Below are 17,057 nucleotides of genomic sequence, written 5' to 3' on the forward strand. Positions count from 1 at the left end.
CTGACACTGCATTCGTTGATAGTACGATAGCCATTACAAACCCTGAGGAGTGCCTTTCTTTGGACTCCTAATTTTGAAGGTCTGTCGCTATCCATATATGCGTCCCATACAAGTGGAATCACCACCGAGCATAGCAATCCAAGATTAGCAGGAATCCAAATACCGTCCTTTCAATCGTCACCCACATTATTTCAATTTGTTCAATCGCTTTATTCACTCATTTTAAATTTCTCTTCCGTTCTAGCTACGTACATGAGTGCTAAATCGTCAGTGTAACCAACAAGCTGATCATTATATGTTCACACGATGGGTCCCAAGATAGACCTCGCGGGATATCTGCACTCATATTGAAGCTCTCCCTGGTTCAATTAACTGATAATTCCCTATCAAATGGGGGACCACTTCCCTTCCACTCAGCTCTTGGAGAATTCCACCCCAGAACTTTTACCCCACTTTTACGCTTTTTAGGAAGCCCATTTCGCTAGCTTGAATCCTAGCTCTTTTCGTCATTATATAGTTGTCACATTCTTTCTTGTTCTATAATATTCTGTGATTTGTTCAGCACATATATACCGAAACCTGTCGATTTTTTATCAATCTCTCTATTTTTTTCATCATAATATGATCATTAATTGTGTTTTTATATTTTAGCCCAGATAAATCCTAGAATGCCAAGAACATTTGGCGATGGTATAATCCACATCAGTCACATCGACTACGCCGTAAAAGTAGACACTCCATTACCTTGCCACGGTGGAAAACCGCCATCTGACGTCGAAACACAGATTGGTAAAAATATTGCCGAAAATCTGGTGGAAGATGGTGCTACACTTCAAATGGGTGAGTATTGTAATAATTTTGTGTACAGTTATTTATTTAGTTTTTATTTACACTAATACATAATTTATATAATACGTTTACTACAATTTATATTCCCGACTTAAAACCTCACAAACAATATCAATTTATTGTTCCGACTGCCTCGTACAATAAGATACCCTGGCCCGGCTTTCTCGACTTTACCACGAATTTACAAGATCCTCTTTGGAATAAATAGAATTGCTCCAGAGACATCGATGCGGCTCTAGAACTCATGTACAGTTACGGTCATTGAATAGTTTACAGGCTTACGTATCTAGGAGCCGATTTTTTAAATTATTAGGGAGTTTTTGTGCACACAAATACGTAAACGTAACGCATCTTTTTGACATATACGCTTGCGCATTAATGGTTGAACTCCCGTATCTCGACACATATTACCTCACTTAAACGCACCTTTTACGTCAAAGTGACGTTACCAGTGGTGTACCTAGAATAGGTTATTTAAAATTAAAAAATAAAAATAATATAAATAAATTTTACAAAGTTTAACAAAATGGAAAGTATAAAAAGAAGTTTTTTTGAATAGAATGGATTATAGTCTTAATAATGAAAAGGGTTAGAATAGGTTATTTAAAATTAAAAAATAAAAATAATATAAATAAATTTTACAAAGTTTAACAAAATGACAAAGAAGTTTTTTTAAATAGAATGGATTAGTCTTAATAATGAAGTCTGGTTTGAAAATACCGATTTTATTTTATATATATCCCAAATTATCCAATCTTTGTTTGATTTTCCATATGCACATATATGGCTCACGTCCAAATCTGCAGCAACTTGTCTTAAAAACCAACCTTCTTCGAGTTTGGCAATTGCTCTTGCTTTTGCGCATCATTCAATCAAATGCATTATAACCATTTTGGAGGAGTTTCATATCGTTATTTTATTTTTCAACACTCACGAAATTTTTGACAAGCATTGACTTTTTGAAATTTTTTGACTTTGACATTTATCAAATCCGTACGACACTGCAATTTTACAGTATTACAATATACAAATTAAGGTGTAATCTATTCAGTGATCGTAACTGTACCTGAATAGGTAGGCGAGCGTTGTTTACTTGGGGTCTGATCGAGTTCTCTAGTAGGTCATTGACAGGTAGCCAATGTAAATAGTATTATCTCATTCAAACGTTTATTATTACATGGGAAACTAATATTACTTCATATTCTAGATGAATCTTCTTTTTATATTTACTATTTTTAATTTTAATATTCTTTAATTAGCGGTTAATTGTCTTATTTTTTTAGGTATTGGCAGCATTCCCGACGCAGTATTGGCTTGCCTGACTAACCACAAGGACCTCGGCATCCATTCCGAAATGTTCGCTGGTGGAGTTATAGACCTAGTCAATAGAGGCTGTGTTACTAACAATAAGAAATCCATTCATAGGGGTAGAATCGTAGGATCATTCTTAATCGGAACTCAAGATCTGTACGATTTCGTAGATAATAATCCGTTCATCGAGATGTTAGTTGTAGATTATGTAAATAGTACAAGTAAGTAGGATATTGTTTACATATTTTAGTGTTTCTGTGAAGAATTTTTGTGTAGTGGACTTTATAGGAATATTCATTTTGTAAATTGTTGATATTCGATTGAAAAAATACAAAATTTAATTCTTATTCACGAACAAACTTACTATATGAGCAGTGGATTAATGCTCGTTCTGGCATTTTATTAAATATTGAAATATATATCGATTATTTTTACAATTAAGTATTTTCTATGGGAAATAATTTACATTCGGTTCCCAATAATTCTGTTGAAAACACAACACCTTAATTAATAGAAACAACCCACAGTCAGGCAACCTATTTTACACCAATATGTACGTAAGGTTAAGACATATATACAGACAATTTTACACTAATATGAAACAGACATGAAAAAGAGAAAAATAAAGAAGCAGCAAATGAAGGAAAATGTGTAACAAATCCACCAATAGAATGAAGCAGACTTTGGTGGCCAATGCTTAAACAACAAGAACATACCAACAATAGAGGATAGGAAAACGTGAAAAACATGTCTCAATCATGCACTATAAATATGCAACACACAATACATAAAAATACAATTTACAATTTTTATACACCAAAAACTCATTATTTACGAACACTCTTAAACACAGAATCACGTAACACATAGAATTATTGCACAAATACACAGAATAATCAGAATTTAATATATCATAGGGAGGGCATAAAAACATACACCCTCATATCTTTCCAGGCAAAGCTGGCTGCAGAGCCAGATTTAAGGCAGTGGGGGCCCCTGGGCAGAATTGGTGTGGGGGCCCCTGGGCAGAATTGGTGTGGGGCCCTCCTACCATTAAACAAATTGTTGTTATGACTATGGTATGGTTAAAGTCCGGGTACTTTTCGAGATTTTTTAACTGAAAATTCCTTGATTATGTCGGGAATGTCTAGTTGCTTTAAGGCATTGTGTTCAATGTTCATTATAAAGATATGGTTCAAACGCTCTTGGCCTATCATAGACCGAAGTCGATTTTTAATTAACTTAAATTTTTAGAATGATCTCTCTCCACTGCAGTTAGTTACCATCAAAACTAAAAAATATAAACGAAGTGTCACTACAACGTTTGGAACCGCATCATTCAAATTTTTCTCTTTTAACCGTCGGTACATTTGAAGTTCTTTACTTATATTTGACGAGCCGATTTCCTCTTTAAATGAATTGAAAAATTCTACAAATTGTTACTAGTTCGACACCTAGTTTTTTTATCTAAATCATTGCTATAATTGTCGGTAAGCTTCAGTGAGTGAGCTTCAATTTTATTGGGAGTTTAATTTTCCAAATAATGTAAAAATCCAAAATTGGAATGAATGGATTCATATGCCTATGACTTGAAGAGGAAATAAAGTGATCTATAATAGCTATACAATTTTAAGTCCTAAATTTCTCTGATGTTGTCATTTCAGTCGCTGAAATATTTCTTAAAAAAATATAAATTTTTTAATTGATTTAAGTGCCGCCACTCCTGAATTAACGTCAATATTTGGATCTTGGAGAATACGACTTGTGCTGTTTTCCCACTCCAAGATTTTATTCCAAAATATTGCAAATATCCCTGTTTTCAGTAAACACACTCGATTATACAAACCATTTGTATCGCTACGAGTTCCAAATTGTTGCCCATCGTCTTTTGAAATTTTGGATAATACTGCTTTAATCTGATTATAACTTTTAACTAGTTCTTTTGCGGCATCACTTCTAGACGACCATCTAGTAGTATTTACCCTTTTTTAGGAACAATAATATTTCTGCCATGGTCAGCGTTGCTCTCGCTTAAAGACGTTTTTAAACATTCGATTAACAAGTTGTATCTATATGTAGAGGAAGTGAAAAATACATAGGGTTCATACAGTCCTTAAAAAAATCAAAGAATTCTATGGCAGCAGAACAACAAGACGTCGGCCCTATGCAACTAATTGTCAGTGATGAATCAATAACAAAAGTTAACCATTTTAAATACCTAGGATGTTGGATAGACGAGACACTAAATCCGGATGAAGAAATTAAAACTCGTATAGAAAACTCGTACAGCTGAACTTACAACTAAGAATCAAGTTCCTAAAATGTTATGTGTATCCTGTATTACTATATGGATGTGAAACCTGGATCATGAAGGTTAACATGATGAACAAATTAGAAGCCTTTGAGATGTGGTCGTATCGTAGAATGCTCAGAATATCTTGGGTTCAACGCATTTCAAACAGAGAAGTCTTAAACAGAGTAGGTCAAGGCGAAGGTGACTTAATGAAGATGATAAAAAAGAGAAAACTTGAATATCTGGGGCATATAATGAGAGGTAGCAGATACAGGATGCTGCAGTTAATACTCAATGGAAAGATCGACGGAAAAAGAGGAATTGGTCGAAAGAAATATTCATGGCTCCGAAACCTTCGTCAATGGACTGGCTTATCAGCAGATCAATTGTTACATGCCGCACAAGATCGAGAACGATATCGGCAAATTGTTATGGAAGCTACCCACGCCTAAAAATTTGGGCACGGTACTTAAAGAAGAAGAAGAAGAACAACACTTAGCTGCAGCTTTAGCAACTAAATTTAGAGAGTGGGCGACACATGGAATCTACAACGCCAAGATATTGTGTTGTCTAAATTTTAGCTGAACACCATTGTATTTCCCACTCATACTCATAATTGACGCATTGTCGTAGGACTGTCCCCTGCAGCTTTTCAAATCGATATCATCTTCTTGCAAGAATATCTTAAATATATCTTCTGCTTTATGACCGTAATTTGCCAAAAATACATTTTTAATAGGAGAGAAACTTTCCATATAATGAAATATTACAGTTAATTGATTGACAAAAATTATTCTACTCATGTGAATAATGTGCTGATTTTTTTAAGTTTGGGGCTTTGTGGGGGCCCCCAAAATGTGGGGGCCCCGGGCAGCTGCCCAGCCTGCCCCCCCTTAAATCCGGCCCTAGCTGGCTGCTACTTGCAACCGACATACTCAAACCTTAATTTGTTGACTTTGACATAACATAACCTCAACAACAACTGGCGGTTATACAAAGCTTGCTTCAACAAATTTTCTCATTAATCTTTTGAAAACGATTTCCGGAGTGGTAATCCAAACGTCAAATATTTTTTAGGCAAAAATGTAATTGTCATTACAACCAAACTGGCTAATCAAGTATCAATGCGGATCAACTGACAGAGGTGCTGCAGTTATTCCATTAACTACAGATTTATTTATTTAACATTATAGGTGCATACACAATGACGATTCCAATATAATTTGTTTATTCCTTTAGGTATTATTGCAAGACAACCAAAGATGACTGCCATCAATTCCTGTATTGAAGTCGACTTGACGGGACAAATCTGTTCTGACTCGATCGGTACCCGAATGTATTCCGGTTTCGGAGGTCAAGTGGACTTCATCCGAGGAGCTGCTGAAGGATTGGACGGAAAAGGAAAACCAATCATTGCACTTCCATCCACTACCAACAAGGGAGAGAGTAAAATCGTTCCTCTGCTCAAGTCAGGTAGGTTTATTTTTAATATACTTACATTGCCAGTGCTCCCTTTTTACTTGTTTGACTAAAGTATTCGTTTCGTTTCTGCTTCGTTTATAGTTGTATAGATTTTTGTCAACAGGTGCATAACATGAATGTATATTTGTGTTGATCTTTGTTGTCAAAAAATGTGTTGTTTATTCTAAGTTCCTTATTCGTACAGAAGCTTATCATTATGTTTTCATTCTCATTATGTTTTTGCTTAATTCTGGGTATTATTTGGTTGCCTATTCGAGCGTTAAAATCACCCAGTATTATCATCTTTCCTCTAACTTGATCTTCTACTTGTTGCAATTTATTAATATTATGTAATAATATTTATTTGTTGTGTTTTAGGTGCCGGTGTAGTAACAACCAAAGCCCACGCTCACTACGTCGTAACCGAACACGGCATTGCGTTCCTCTTCGGCAAAACCCTTCGACAGAGGGCACACGCCTTGATCAACATCGCCCATCCCAACCACAGAGAAGCCTTAGAGAAAGCCGCGTTCGAGCGCCTTAAAGTCATGCCAGCCCCTTAAACATAAGTTCCCATAAATTTTGTATTCGCTTACATGATTTTATTTGTTTGTACAATGTACTGTATACATTATAGGCGGTAGGGCCCAGGTCACGGACACTGTAAAGGAATCATCTCAAGACAACAACTTAATAATTACATTCTAAGATACAATTGTATATTCTAGTAAAAGCAAAAAAACTATCGTTGTACGTCATCAGTGACGTCATAAGAAAATTATACTAATCCCTAATAACACCAAACATTCCATGTATGTTCCTAGAATGTACACACAGGACATTGAAAACATTCCTGGAATGTCCTCAAAAGCACAAGAACGTCCCCTAAATGCTAAATGTCCCAGGGAAGTCCTGTGACAGCATTTTAAACATTCCTTGAATGTCTTGTTGGAAAATTCCATGAATGTCTACGAATGTTCTTTGGACATTCGCAGTATATTTTTTGGACATTCCCTGGATATAGTCGCTGATGTGACATAATATCTCCGATTTGTTTTTTCACGAGTTTTGTAAGAGAGACAAAATACTTTTTTTACAGTCACCTCCTGTCTTCATATGATATTTTTTGACATATTTTGTAGTAAATTCAACTATCTATTTACTACAAAACGTGTCAAAATTTACATGTGAGAACAAGAGATAACCCTAAAAATGGTTTTTCGTCTCCTACAAAATTCATGAAAAAGCAGATAGGAGGTATTGTCACATCACCGACGATATACCAGAAGGATATGTGGCCATACCAAATAATACATCCTTGATAAATATAAACATTTTTATTGCAAAAAATCTTGTCATATATTTTTTTCCATAATCATCACTACGATGATGATTCATTGTATTGAATTGTACATTACAATTACAATCTGGTCATAACTGACCAATGAACAATTTTAATTTAACCTAAATTACTACTGTTCTTAAAATGAAGAGCTTACCCCATAGCGTCTATTATCTAATCTAACAAGATCGTGCACTATTTTAACATACACAGGCACACAAGCACTATGCTCTGCTTTTCACTATCACCTATCACTCAAACTAGTTCAAAAGGCTTTGTCCTCTTCAATCTTCTAGTTTGCCCAGTAGTATCGAGGAGCTGGATTTCCTCAATATTCTCGTACTTATGAAGTTGTTGCTCGTGACTTCCTGCCATCTTCTTAATGATTATATCCAGGTTCCATTTCTAGGTCCTTATGGAGATCACTGTTTGTCACATACCAAAGAGCATCTACAATATTTCTCAGTATTTTGTTCTGGAATCTTTGTATAATTTTTATGTTACTTGGTCTAGTAAGTACACCCCCATAGTGGGCATCCATAGTCCATACAGGTCTTAATATTTGTTTATAAAGTAATAACTTATTATGCATGGACAATGTGGAGTTTCTTCCAACTAGCCAATACACTTTTTACATATATCTTTCTTTTGCCTTTCATAGCCACAAGGCTATACGTTTCCTTCCTGTTTTGTTTGCAGACCACTTTCAGCTGATTCTAAAAAAAATTAAAATGAATGGTAATTTTTCTATTCTTTACAATTGAAAATCAAAAGAAATAGGAAATAGGAAATTTACAGGTAATAATATGCATAAATAATTCGTTTCATAAAGAATAAAGAAAATTGAAAACGGATTTTATAATACACTCGCGATCATAAAAAGCGGGTCACTCGATGAGTTATTCAAGTTAGATGTCTCGAATTTTCTAAATCTGTTGTCCGATTTGAGTGATTTTTTAGTATGTTATAGCCTTATTCTTTAGCAATATCGCTATAATAATATTGTTGCTAGACCGGTAAATTGTCATTGTATACCGGGTGTAACAATCATACTGTGTTTATTCCTAAAAGTTCGGAACACCCTGTGGAATGTTTTAGTATAGATAAAATATTGAAATTAAAACTAAATTGTAGCCTTAGGCTCTCTTAACATTTTATTTTTTGATTTATTTGTTTATGTTGGATAATAAAAAAAAGTTAAGCACGTTAATAACTAGCCATGTTCTTCATCAATACAGGGTGTTTCTAAATAAGTGCGACAAACTTTAAGGGGTAATTCTGTATGAAAAAATAATGACAGTTTGCTTTATAAACATATGTCCGCAAATGCTTCGTTTCCGAGATACGGGATGTTAAAATTTTCATTACAAACTGAGGATTTATTTATTGCTCTAAAACCAATAGAGATATGCAAATGAAATTTGGTAAGTTTTAAGAGGCAGTTATTGTGGATTTTTTGACATATAATATGTCAAATTGACATATTTGACATACAATACAATATGATTAATAATTCTATATTCACCATTGGCGTACATACGGGTATAAACATTTTAGATACATCCCGTATGCACGCCAATGGTGAATATAAAATTCTTAATTGTATGTCAAAAAATGCGCCATAACTACCTCTTAACATCTACCAAATTTCATTTGCATATCTCAACCGGTTTTAGAGCAATAAATAAATCGTCAGTTTGTAAGAAAAAATTCAACATCCCGTATCTCGAAACCGAAGAATTTACGGTCATACGTTTATAAAGCAAACGGTCATTATTTTTTCATGCAGAATTGCCCCTTAAAGTTTGTCGCACTTATTTAGAAACACCCTGTATTGATGAAAAACATGGTTAGTTGTTAAGGTGCCTAACTTTTTTATTATCCAACATAAACAAATAAATCAAAAAAGAAAATGTTAAGAAAGCCTAAGGCTACAATCGAGTTTTAATTTCAATATTTTATCTATGCTAAAACATTCCACGGGGTGTTTCGAACTTTGAGGAATAAACACAGTATGATTGTTACACCCGGTATACAATGATAATTTACCTGTCTAGCAACAATATTATTATGGCGATATTGTTAAAGAATAAGGCTATAACATACTGAAAAAATCACTCAAATTGGACAGCAGGTTTAGAAAATTCGAAGAAATCTAACTTGAATAACTCATCGAGTGACCCGCTTTTTATGATCGCGAGTGTACTTACATAATTGTTTAAACAAAAGAGATCCAGCCAGAGCAAGCAAAACTAACATACATAGAACAGCAAAAAGCCACTAATTCTAATTTCCATTTTCCATCCAATCATAAATTTTTAGGTTATTATGGTTATAATGAAATGTGAAAATGTGATGACCACGTGGCACGCGACCCTACTTACATAGAACACGCGCGGCAAATTTGAAAATTAACTCAAATTGAATAAGTAAATGGCCTCACTTAAAATATAGGACATTGGTAGTATGTTCATAGAATGTCTTGTGGTAACATTCCACCAATAATTTAATCAGATGTTCACCGAATGTTCCTTGAATGTCCAGGACATTCAAACATTAATAGAACTTTGATAGTACATTCCTGGAATGTTTTGTGTTGTTAGGGACGTGATTTCAAAAGTATTTATCGTCCAAAATTTGTTACCCTAATGCTGTAATGTTTGTGTCGATCAAAAAAATCTTAGGTATTTTCCAAAGCATCCACCTTCATAATCAGTTAATATTGTACAACTATACGCTGAATACAACAATCGATGCTAAATGTATAATTCTTAAACTATGAACATCTTATTTGAGGTTATTTCTTAACTACAATAATTGTAGTTTTACTTATTTACAAAGTATTTTCAAAATCTTGACTATTTTCCCCCGATCTTTCAACGCATAGCAAATTTTGAACCTTAGAATTGTTTTCTACTCAAAATTTTCGGTATTTTACTCTTGACTTTAGGATGCAGGCAATTTTCTAACCTCAAAATTATTTCCTGTTAATCTGTTTTTTATTATTATAAGGAAGATGTGGCTATATCACATTTGCCTTGAATTCATTCATGTTCTAATGAATGAAATATAAGTATGAATTAAACAGAGTTCGTATTTCGATACAGCTCCAATGACAAATGACATACGTCAAATAGTGCAGCCAACTGAAATAATGAGGGCGCTCTATGGTATGACGTACATCGCTATTTGCTATGCTTTTGCGATATAGATTTGAAAACGCTTCGATGTATAAATCACATCTAATGATTGCATCAATAATTCCAGTATTTATAATTTCTTGAAATGTTTCTTCTCAACCAATGTGGCCTATTGATCTAGTTTTAAGGTTTTAAAATTTGAATAGGTGGCATTTTTATATGTTTGTAAGACAATAGTTGTAAATCAAAGTCAATACGAATTACTCAATTTAGATTATTACAAATACAACGAGAGGTATCATTCATATTCAGATGCATTTTGATTTTCCATAGAGACCAAATTTGTTTTTTGAAATAGCAACTGAATAATGAGTCTCCATTTTGGAGGTTCTAACTTCTTCATTTGTACATGTCTGCCAAAATCTGAGAAAGTATGAGAAGTAAGAGAAAAATGAATTTTTCTCAGCGACAAAACAGGTAGGGACAGATAGTAACACACTAGACATCGTCTTTCAGAAGGACGTTAATGTAAATGTCTTGGTCTATAACCTGTTGTATATGTCTCTGAGTAATTTGAGATATTATATACAACAGAGTGAAAACAAATATGCATCGAAAATGTTTCTGTTTGTTCGAAAATGCATCTGTTTGTTCGAAATTGTTTTTCAAAATGTATTACAATGTTGCATGCATTTGAATAAAATTTTAAATCACTTTTTCCACTTGAAAACAAATAATAGTCCAAAACAGATAAATCTATCTACGAATCTCAATCTAAGTAAGACTCATGTTAATTGTGCAATACTAGTGATGTTTTCTGTCACACAAAGAGATTTTGTATGATCTTTACCAAATGTAACATAATATGGTGAACTCCCAACATGATTCAAGATAGTTGATCGGAATGCTGCTTTAAAACCGAAGGTCATAGCGAATTGACAAATCGTTTCGATCGCATATTCAGTTTCATCGTCAAATTAAGGTGCTGTCAGATGTCATATTGACGTCTCTGCACCGGTGTTGCCACATCTACAAAATGATAATTCAAAGTACGGTTGCGCAGAAAGTTTGTACTTCGATAATAGCAGCTTTCATACATCTATGTTTTTAACGAAATTGAAACCTATTTATGATTGTTGTATAGCATTAAGTATAATTCAGTAACTTTACCATATATATTTTTGTCAATATATATGCCCACATTCAGTAATAAAAACATTTTACCTCGATATTAAATTAGATAGATCTATGTTTATTTTATTCATTAGATGAATTTGATCAATACTGTTTGAGATTTAATAGATATCATTTTTTTAATTTAAACTAACTAATAAATAAAGAGTTTCATGTCATTCGTTGAGCAATAGTAGTCAACTTAGCTGCATTAAACGTGACTGATATGGTATGATGTAACGGTATTGGAACAATTTATGTATTTAATTTTTTATTACATTTTAAAGATTTAATTAAAAGTTATTTAAATCGAAGTCTGAGAATACCATCGAAGGTAAAAGTACCTTGTAATCTTGGGTAGGAAAAGTGATGGTTTACCACTGATTATACTGTTTATTTCTAGGACTGCTTTTGTAAATTTACATAAATAAAGAGGTTATAGTTATTCTTTTTTAATTTCCTGGAAGTTTAGTTTCCAAAGACTTGATAATAAAACCCCAGGAATCCACGAAATCTTCTCTAAAATAAGGAAGGTGGTAGTGGCGGCTGGTCAGGGTCGGCCCACACATTTATGGATACAATATAGATTTTTTTAAATATTTAATTTAATCATTGATGATATTCGTTTCTGTAAAATAAAAAAATATCTGTGAGATAATACAGACTAAATTTTATTCATTGTTTTTAAAAGAATTCGATCAATCCGATACGTTAAGTGATCCCTGTACGCTGTGCGTAAGAGACTTTTCAAATTAATGATCCTATAGCCATGCACCCGATTGCGATATGCCCGCTTCGGCAAGCCGTCCCCAGATTGACGATTTGCTTGTAATAAGAAGATATGGATATTAGCCGATAGGCAACCAATTATACATTCTCCGTATTCATTTGAATGACAAGTCCGGCAGATACCAATCTGCCGATCGGTGGTGATCTGGCAAACGGCAGCAAGGCACGTACCTAGCCACGTACTGCGCCCGAGATGAAACTATGAAATAAGTAGTTTTACGTCGTACCATTTAGGGGACAGAATGAATAGGAGTATTCGTTAAACCAAGTTAATTATAGAGAACAAATAGAATTGTTTAACAAATACGATCTGGAATTTACTAATTTAATTTCTGTCCCGAAGAGATTTAGTGGCGTACCTAAAACTGCACAGAATGAAAGAATCAATTAGTAGTTACATTTTGATCCATTTCAGTAGAAGTAGACGAAACTACTGATAGAGGTAACATGTCATTCACAATTATCAATTGTTCTTCGATACGCGTTACGTCTAATATTTATGAGAGGTTTTTAGGTTTTTAGACGTGAGTAGAAGCCATAAGACAGAATATATTTTTGGTGTTTTAGAGGACAGATGGTCTCCTGGCAAAAGTTAAAACTATTGCACCCCCGCTTTATTTACTCACTGTCATAAGTCATTTACCTCTTTGACGATTCAAAATTTAAAAGTTACGCCAAAGAATTTTCAAAATATCTATTAGACAAGTTCATTAAAAATTATCCATCATTCTTTAATCAAATAAAATAAGAAAATTAAATTTTATATGCTGATCCAAATATTTTCGGAAGGTGGGATAGGTTACAAAATATGTATAATTTTATATACTGCAATTAATTAGGTACAAAAAACTGTTCCCGAAATTAATAAATTATTTTTCTCAAATGTGGGCAAATTCTGCCTCAAATGAACGGGATTTCTCTTGTATCAAAAGAGTCAAAACCTATTGTCGAAACACCATGAAACAAGAGAGAATGTCAAGCTTGTCTCAAATGTCAATAGAAAAAAACTTTTAAAATCTCTCCAAAACAATAATAAATTTTACAATGACGTTATAACCCATTTTGCTACTTCGAAATAACATAGACTAGAGTTCATTTATAAACAGGTTTAGGTTCTAAATTTATAGGAAAAAACAAAAAAAAAAATAAAAAAAATTAAAATAAACAAAAACTAAAAATCTCCTATGAAATTGAAGCCTTTTAATTAGATGGCATACCTATCTGAGGAGACAAAACCTTGCCGACCCTATCCCTAAAGCCACGAGCCGCCACTGGAAGGTGGTGATCAACTTTTGGCAGCAAACCATAAACTACTAGTAATGTGGCAGAATGAATTGATGCCAGAGGAGTTACTAAAGGGAATAATATGCCCACTGTTACTCTGTTAGTATCTGCATATGTATAAAATATTCTGCAAAATACTTTTTGAGAGGCTTGAACTCTTTAGAAAGGATATTATTGGACATTACCAATTCTGATTCGCTACCGGGAAGTCAAATATACGCACAGTATGAGCAAGTCAACGAATTGACATGTCTTGGATCGCTTGTAAATACAACAAACACGACAAGCAACGAAGTAAAACGACGCATAGCAATAAGAACTCTCCTCGGTTTTCAAAAACGTCTGTACCATATCGTCAATTTTGGTCTAAAGGACTGTGTGCTTTCGTTTATAGAATTTTCTGCTTTCGTGTTATGGTCTAGGATTTCTTGTACTTGTTTTTTCAAACTATCTCGTTTCTTTGAAGGTGAAATGTAGCTTGCCTTTTTTTCTCTACTGCAGCAGTTCTGCATTCAGCATCATACCATTCCGCATTTCTAATAAACTTTTTCGATAGTTTCCTCTGCAGATTCCATATTCCTCCTTTGCAGTCTGATTCCTTTAAGTTTTATTGGAGAGCATTTTGATATCCTTGTTTCTTTGCTGTGTTTTCGAATCGTTCACATTCCATTTTTGATTTGACTATTAATTTGTCCCTTTTGTCACTGTCGCGATTTTCTGCTGCAATTTTACCACCACAAGATAGTGATCACAGTCAGAGTTCACCCCGCGATAGGTTCTGATATTAGTTATATCTATTATGCATCTTTTCAGATGAGGATGTGGTCAATTTGGTTGGCTTCGTTGGTTCCTGCTATTTTATCACGTTCCTTTATGGATAATAATCCGTCATTCTTTTGTGTTGTATTTATTATTATCAGGAGAATGCTTATGTAGAAGACAATTCTAAATAAATTGTACGGAACGATATTAAAAGAAAACGCAAAAACATTTTTTCCCGTTTCCCGTCGTTTTAAATTGCAATAGATGGCGCCACCGAAATATATGTAAGCCCATGGACTGCGCCACATTAGATAATTATTTTTTGTGGGTGTGTGATATTATCAGGACAACGTTTGTATAAAAGATAATTTTACAGAAAATTTTGATTTCTACACTTTAGTCGGACAAATGCCAGACGAATGGAGAAGCAGTATAGTATACCTGTTTACAAAAACATGGGCGACATACAACAATGTACAAACTACAGGTCTTTAAAACTACTTCTCCACACCATGAAAATATGGGAGAGAGTAATTGATAGACGGATACGTAAAGAAACTGAAATATCCGATAATCAATTTGGCTTTCGCAGGGCAAATCATGCAACAACAGATGCAATTTTCATTATAAGGCAACTGATGGAAAAATACAGCAATAAAGAAACCAACGCTCATACGGTATTCATTGATCTTCAGAAAGCATATGATAGAGTTCCTCGAGAGATTCTGTGGTGGGTATTCAATAAGAAATGAGTCCCTGGTGAATATGTAAACATTGTGAGATAAGGGGGTAACGACTAGTGTTAGGACAGGTGTGGAAGAGACTGATAAATTTCATGTGAAAGTAGAATTGCACTAAGAATCAGTGCTGTCATTATTTATTCTCATTAGTTTTGGACCAGATAACAGTGAAACTATAGGGTAACATTCCATGGTGCTTAATGTAGTGTTAATAGGAAATAGTGAAAGAGAATTAGAACAAAAACTGGAAGAGTGGAGACAAGCTCTGGAGGAAAAAGGTTTAAAACTTAGTAGGAAAAAAACAGAGTATTTGGAATGTTCATTTAAAGATGGGATTACTACAAATAAAATGGTATCTTTGGATGGTGAAAAGAAATAGTTTTAAGTATCTAGGATCGGTATTACAGAGTAATGGAGAAATAGATGGAGATGCATGCAATAGAATTAGGGCTGGATGGATGAAGTGGAAAGAAGCGTGTGGTGTGTTGTGTGACAGAAAAATTCCAATGAAGCTGAAGGGAAAATTCTATAAAACAGCCATAAGACCGGCTATGATGTACGGAACTGAATGTTGGGCACTGAAAAAGAAAGAGGAACAACGAATGCATGTGGCGGAAATCAGAATGCTTAGATGGATGACACGGTGAGCTTGAAACACGTTATTATCTAATTTAATATAGCTTCAACTTTTTTGTTGGAATATCTTCTACAACTCAAAAATAGACAATACAAGACAAAATTTAAATCCGCTAAGCGTCCCTTTTTGAAAAAAAAAACGATTTTTTCTAAAAAATATATAAATTTCTGAAATGTTTGAAGAATTTCTTGAACCCTCCCGCATATCCTCCACCCGTTGCATTTTTTTTAATTTGCAAACTAGTGGATAAAAGAAAAAAATTAGGTATGTATTTGTTTATATAGGGTGGGCCAAAGGAAAGAGTCAACTTCGATATTTGGCAGTAGTTATTAGATTTTAAGGAAATGCCGAAACAGGTAGATTTTTATTTTTAAATTAGGACTTTTTGGCATATATATAATACTAGTGACGTCATCCATCTGGGCGTAATGACATAATCGATGATTGTTTAAATGGGAATAGGGGTCGTGTGGTAGCTCATTTGAAAGTGTGTTCAATTCTCTATTCAGTAATATAAACAATATCATTATTTATACATGGTGGCAAAAAAAAATTTTTTTAAATTAAATTAACGCAAAAAGAAGAATGTATGTAATTTATTTAACTCAAAATACATTTTATTGCTGCCGGAAAATAAAAAAAAATGTGTGTGTACTTTGTACGCATGTAAGAAGTTATACTTCTATTATATGATTTCAACGAGATCAATGTTCTTTAAACAGTTTATTTATATTTTATTTAAATATTAAACTAATTTTAATACTCACTACTTTCCAAAAATTTTTATTAAAACAATACCAAAAATTAAAAAAATTAAAGAATAAAACACACGCAAACACATTGAAAAATGAAACAAAGAAATGATTTCTGAACAATAATTGCTGACAAAAATTTTAACTAAATACGTATTTTCTGAAAAAAAATATAATAAATATACTTACAATCATAAAATGTATAAAAAAAATTAAAATTTGCATTGGGAATTGAACCTGCGTCTATAAGGTTGTTAGATTTTGAACTTACCGCACGCAGAACTTAGCTAGCGAGACATTTGAATGATGTGAGAAGATATAGCATTAACTTTTTTGACAGTTGCTTATTCTCTTAGTTTAATTAAATAAGTTTGATTCTTGCGGAATTAAAATATTAAAATACAACAAAATATAGACTAAAAAAGCAATTTATTAGATATGAAGATTGGTAGAAATTGTATTGGTAATCAAATTGTGTAAATCAAAGCATTAGCTACTAATTAGCTAGGTACCTACATTTTCCA

The 17,057-nt window shown here is 33.4% G+C and overlaps 1 protein-coding gene across 1 annotated transcript in view; it reads left to right on the top strand.

Annotated features, from left to right (window-relative positions):
• Positions 1-12,014, top strand: part of LOC114337738 (4-hydroxybutyrate coenzyme A transferase) — a 92,426-nt gene extending 80,412 nt beyond the window's left edge. Inside the window, exons 5-8 of the mRNA XM_028288263.2 lie at positions 652-840; positions 2,133-2,381; positions 5,693-5,926; positions 6,293-12,014. Coding sequence (XP_028144064.1) covers positions 652-840; positions 2,133-2,381; positions 5,693-5,926; positions 6,293-6,477 — 857 coding nt within the window. The 3' untranslated portion in view covers positions 6,478-12,014. The remainder of the gene's footprint in view (positions 1-651; positions 841-2,132; positions 2,382-5,692; positions 5,927-6,292) is intronic.
• The last annotated feature ends 5,043 nt before the right edge of the window (positions 12,015-17,057 follow it).

The sequence above is a fragment of the Diabrotica virgifera genome, chromosome 2, assembly GCF_917563875.1.
Source record: "Diabrotica virgifera virgifera chromosome 2, PGI_DIABVI_V3a".
NCBI classification, from domain to species: Eukaryota; Metazoa; Arthropoda; class Insecta; order Coleoptera; family Chrysomelidae; genus Diabrotica; species Diabrotica virgifera.